General features: G+C 34.3%; 1 protein-coding gene across 1 annotated transcript; it reads right to left on the bottom strand.

Moving 5' to 3' along the window:
* Nucleotides 1–5,334: 5,334 nt before the first annotated feature.
* LOC142224659 (uncharacterized protein B0403.1-like) lies at nucleotides 5,335–6,054 on the bottom strand. Its single transcript, XM_075294441.1, has one exon. It carries the CDS (start codon nucleotides 6,052–6,054, stop codon nucleotides 5,335–5,337), a length of 720 nt encoding a protein of 239 aa, XP_075150556.1.
* Between the last annotated feature and the right edge of the window lie 313 nt (nucleotides 6,055–6,367).

Genomic DNA, 6,367 nt, shown 5'->3' with positions numbered 1-6,367 from the left:
TATATATATATATATATATATATATATATATATATATATATATATATATATATATAATATATATATATATATATATATATATATATATATATATATATATATATATATATATATATATATATATATATATATATATATATATATATATATATATATATATATATATATATATATATATATATATATATATATATATATAATATATATATATATATATATATATATATATATATATATATATATATATATATATATATATATATATATATATATATATATATATATATATATATATAATATATATATATATATATATATATATATATATATATTATATATATATATATATATATATATATATATATATATATATATATATATATATATATATATATATATATATATATATATATATATATATATATATATATATATAATATATATATATATATATATATATATATATATATATATATATATATATATATATATATATATATATATATATATATATATATATATATATATATATATATATATATATATATATATATATATATATATATACATATATATATATATATATATATATATATATATATATATATATATATATATATATATATATATATATATATATATATATATATATATATATATATATATATATTATAGTTGTTATTGATGTAGGTCGAATGGAGCCACCGTGGTGCAATGGTTAACATGCCCGCCTTGCATACACAAGGTCGTGGGATCGATTCCTGCTTCGACCGAACACCAAAAAGTTTTTCAGCGGTGGATTATCCCACCTCAGTAATGCTGGTGACATTTCTGAGAGTTTCAAAGCTTCTCTAAGTGGTTTCACTGCAATGTGGAACGCCGTTCGGACTCGGCTATAAAAAGGAGGTCCCTTATCATTGAGCTTAACATGGAATCGGGCAGCACTCAGTGATAAGAGAGAAGTTCACCAATGTGGTATCACAATGGACTGAATAGTCTAAGTGAGCCTGATACATCGGGCTGCCACATAACCTAACCTAACCTAGGTCGAATGGTATTGAAAATGGGCCATATCGGTCCACTTTTACGTATAGCCCCCATATAAACCGACCCCCAAATTTGCGATTGCTCAAAGATAAGCAAATTTCATCCGATTCGGCTGAAATTTGGTACATGGTGTTAGTATATGGTCTCTAACAACCATGCAAAAATTGGTCCATATCGGTCCATAATTATATATAGCCCCCATATAAACCGATCCCTCAATTTGGCTTGCGGAGCTTCTAATAGAAGCAAATTTCATCCGATCCGGCTGAAATTTGGTACATGGTGTTGGTATATGTTCTCTAATGACCATGCAAAAATTGGTCCACATCGGTCCATAATTATATATAGCCCCCATATAAACGGATCCCCAGATTTGACCTCCGGGGCCTCTTAGAGGAGCAAAATTCATCCGATCCGGTTGAAATTTGCAACGTGGTGTTAGTATATGGTCTCTAACAACCATGCAAGAATTGGTCTATATCGGTCCATACGTGGTGTTAGTATAAGGCCGCTAATAGCCATGCCAAAATTGGTCCATATCGGTCTATAGTTATATATAGGCGATCCCCAATCACACAAAAATTGGTCCTTATTGGTTCATATTTAATCATGGTTACCACTCGAGCCAAAAATAATCTACCAAAATTTTATTTTTATTGAAAACATTGTCAAAATGTTATTTCTATAGAAAATTTTGTCAAAATTTTATTTCTATCGAAAAATTTTTTCCAAATTTTACTTCTATAGAAACTTTAAACTTAATTATATACGTATTTAATCGGCCTTTTTTAGTTTAATATATACCACGTATGGACTATGTGGTATATATTACGGTGTTGGGAAGTTTTAAGATACCTTGCCATCGGCAAGTGTTACCGCAACCCAAGTAATTCGATTGTGGATGACAGTCTTCAGTAGAAGTTTCTACGCAATCCATGGTGGAGGGTACATAAGGGATTTGAGGTTCGCCCTATGGAAAGGGATTTGAGGTTCGCCCAATGGAAGATCCTCAGGTCTACTGAGGCCCACGACGAGTTTCGTGTTGCTCGAAGAGCAGTGAATAGAGAGATCTCTCGGGAGAAATGTAGGCACTTCGAGAGAAAGTTTGGGAACGCTCTAGGTTCAAATAGGTCATGGAAGATTCTAAGGGATATTGGTATTGGCAAATGTGGTGGAACGGTTGATCCATCTATCGATCTTGATTCCCTTAATGAAACGTTTTCCACCTTCCCAATTTCTTCTGCGGATCCATCATATTATGATATACAGAATACTCCAATCGAATCATATTTCAATTTTGAATGTGCACTGTTAGAAACATATGTTTTTCATATGTTCCGATATAAACAAAATTTAATTTCCTTTTTTTCAGTTGCATCTTTAGCTGTTGGGTTTCCATTTTTAGTTCTTTTAGCTCATTATTTGCTGACTCATTGGCTGCATCTAGCTTGTTCACTTGATTGGGGTGATAATTTGTATTGTTTTGCATATATTATCAAATATTTGTTCCAAATTTTCACCATCATAATAAGGTACGTTGTTAATTCTAATGTCAGAGGCAACTACCGAATTTTCCTGTTTTTTCAGTTGCATCTTTAGCTGTTGGTTTTCCATTTTTAGTTCTTTTAGCTCATTATTTGCTGACTCATTGGCTGCATTTAGCTTGTTCACTTTGTAATTTAATGCTTCAAGACCACATTTAAGGGGTTCGATTCTCCTGTCGAGTTCGATGTTAAACGACGTTCGCTTTCACAGCACATTTCATTTATCATTTCCTTTAAAAAGTCTTTTAAATACTCTTTTAGTTGTTCAAATTTACGATCTATTATTTGTATTAGTTTGAACGGTGATTCACAAGATGCCAGTCGTGGGGTTTTCGAAATTCTCTCAATATGAGAGTCCTTGCAACAGTCTCGATTACGTTTTGGTGCAGAACGAGCGAGCAACATATCGCATTCAGTGTTTGGGCTGCTCATGTTTGAAAGATGTACAGCTGGGATTTGTTTGTATTTGGATTTGAAATTAAGTTTACGTACACCCAGAGAAATGGTTGGTTGCAATTTGATCATTACAATGAGGAAATGATGTCCGTAACTTATTTTTTGTTACAAGAGCAATGTTTTGATTATTTGCCCCATTATACATCCAACACGACCATAAAAAAGTTCACAGGATCAAAACGAAATTCCCATAACCATTCGATTGGTTATAATAACCAATGGCGATAAATTTGGTTTTATGCTGCATAAAATTGTTGAGCTAACCTCCAGCATAGTGAGATTTACATCATGGGAATCAACAAATGGTTGGTACAACCAAAAGTTGAGTATACTAATAGAATCTTAGTTCAATTATAGGACGGGCGTATGGTAGTTGTTGCAACAAATAAATATTTATATCAACATCGACATGGTAAATGGTATGACGCTACAAAATTTGCAAAACGGGGAACAGCATTTACTTGATAATAGTCCGCAATACATTGAATAAAGTTTATCCCATAGAAAAGTTGCCTTCAGATAAGTACCGCACCGATTTATAAAAAAGGAATATTACAAAAGTTTCCATAAAAATTGCAGGATTCATACACCAACAAACACAAATACTTTTTACGGCAAGCGAGCTTTTTATACCCTTCACCACTACTGTGGTACAGGGTATAATAAGTTTGTGCATTTGTATGTAACGCCAAGAAATAGTGGTTATAGACCCATCTTTTAGTATACCGATCGGCTTAGAATTAAATTCTGAGTCGATTTAGCGATGTCCGTCTGTCTGTCCGTCCGTCCGTCTGTCTGTATATGTAATTTTGTGCACAAAGTACAGCTCGCAATTTAAGTCCGATCGTCCTCAAATTTGGCAGAGGGCCGTTTCTTGGGACAGAGACAATCGCTATTGGTTTTGGAAAAAATCGGTTCAGATTTAGATATAGCTGCCATATATATTTATCCCCGATGTGGTCATAGTTAGCGTGTTTATCAACCGATTTTCTTGAAATACCGTACATCCAAATATTTTATGAATCTCGAAAATCTTGCAAAATATCAGCCAAATCGGTTCAGATTTAGATATAGCTCCCATATATATTTTTCGTCCGATTTGAACTTATATGGCCACAAAAGCCAGAGTTTTGCCGTGATTTGCTTCAAATTTTGCACAAGGGGTACGTTTAATAGTATCGTTAAGTGTGTCAAATTTTGTTAAAATCGGTTCAGATTTAGATATAGCTCACATATATATCTTTCGCCCGATTTGGACTTATATGCTCTCAAAAGCCAGAGTTTTGCCCTGACTTACTTCAAATTTTGCACAAGCGGTACTTTTAACGGTACTATTGTATGTGCCAAATATGGTCAAAATCGGTTCAGATTTAGATATAGCTCCCATATATATTTCGTCCGATTTGAACTTATATGGCCTCAAAATCCAGGGTTTTGCCGTGATTTGGTTCAAATTTCGCACAAGGAGTACGTTTAGTAGTATAGGTAATTGTGGCAAATTTGGTTGAAATCGGTTCAGATTTAGATATGGCTCCCATATAAATCTCCCGTCCGATTTGCACTCATATGACCAGGGGGGCCAAAATTATACTCCCATTTACGTGAAATTTTGCATAGATAGCAGAATTATTATTCTAACTATGCATGTCAAATTTAGTCAAAATTGGTTCAGATTGTATATTTTTTATTTTTTTTATTTATTTATTTATTTACACGGCTAATAGCAGCCGGGACATTACAAAATATAACAATTCAATTAAATATAATTCTATATTACAATTGGGCCAGAAGGGACCCTATAGGTCAGTAAGGACCACAGCGAGTCAGAAGGGACTCCAAGTTAGTTAGTCGAGATGGGTCAGGAGTGACCCCGTTGAGCCAGTAAGGGCTCCGCGGAACTCGGTAGGGTTCAACATATATCAACAAATGGGTCAGAAAGGACTCCATATAATCCGTTGAGCCAAAAAGGCTTAAAGTTCCAGAAGTCAGAGTATGGGACTCCAAGTTAGTTAGTCGAGATGGGTCAGGAGGGACCCCGTTGAGCCAGTAAGGGCTCCGCGGAACTCGATAGGGTTCAACATATATCAACAAATGGGTCAGAAGGGACTCCATATACTCCGTTGAGCCAAAAAGGCTTAAAGTTCCAGAAGTCTGAGTATGGGCGCATCGTGTGTTTTAGAAATGGGTCAGAAAGGGCCCTCCGAGCCTTTAGGCCAGTAAGTGCCACCGTATTATAGGGACTCCCGCCGTTAGATGAATAAAGCAGGATCCAATGTATACCTGAAAATTAAAAGGCGACAACCCTTGGCTCAGCAACATTATTGTCCAACTTAAGTATAATTTCCTTTATGGCAGGAATCAACTCAGATAACGAGAACAATGTATACACCGAGTTATAGTTTCTAGACAAAACGTTAAGCGGATTAAATAATTCATAGTTGTGTCTACAAAAGTCAGTCTTTAAGAGTACAAAGTTCCTAGTTAAGCGATTAGGAACATTATAGCAAATTTTCGAGGTTAGGTAGTGTGAATCAGTATCTCCTTTAATTAGTTTAGTGAGATATACAATACCATGCATGAACCTTCTACGCTCAAGAGATGGAAGATCAATTAATAAAAGACGGCTAGAATAAGGAGGCAAGTCGTATAAATTATTCCAGCCAAGCCCTCTCAAAGCAAAAATAAGAAACTGCTTCTGGACAGATTCAACACGATCAATATAATAGCGATAACTTGGTGACCAGACAACACATGCGTACTCCAATATCGGCCTAACCAGAGTCGTAAAGAGCCTTTTCGTCAAATAAGGATCAACAAATTCCTTAGACCATCTCTTAATGAAACCCAAAACACCCATTGCCTTATTCACACATTCCTCAATATGAGGACCGAAATCAAGTCGGGAATCCAACAAAACGCCTAAATCATTAAATCTCAGCACATTCTCAAGCTTATAGTTCCCAATGCAGTACTCAGTCTGTTCACAAGCTCCGCGGGAAAAAGTCATCTTCTTACACTTTAAAAGATTAAGTACCATACAATTAGAAGCGCACCATTCGACTAGTCTGTCAATGTCATCCTGAAGAAGGGAAGTATCCCTAGCAGAATCAAGTTGAAGAAACATAGAAATAGTCAAAATTTAAAATTTTCGAACTGAATATTGTGCCAATTTGTGCTAGGTTAGTACTCATCTGTGCCGTTCGAATCAACTTTCTATCTAAACCCGTTTTGGAAAAAATGATCACATGTTTCAATGACTTATTTCGTTGGTGATAACAGGCAATTTCGGACGTGGTCATATACAGGCAAAATTTATGTCG

Source organism: Haematobia irritans, chromosome 2 (assembly GCF_050003625.1).
Source record: "Haematobia irritans isolate KBUSLIRL chromosome 2, ASM5000362v1, whole genome shotgun sequence".
Taxonomy (NCBI): domain Eukaryota; kingdom Metazoa; phylum Arthropoda; class Insecta; order Diptera; family Muscidae; genus Haematobia; species Haematobia irritans.
The sequence above is the reverse complement of the archived record's forward strand: the minus strand, read 5'-3'. Positions and strand labels throughout refer to the sequence as shown.

Excerpts from the sequence above, each read along its gene's own strand:
- LOC142224659 (XM_075294441.1), bottom strand. The coding sequence starts at position 6,054 with ATGACTTTTTCCCGCGGAGCTTGTGAACAGACTGAGTACTGCATTGGG.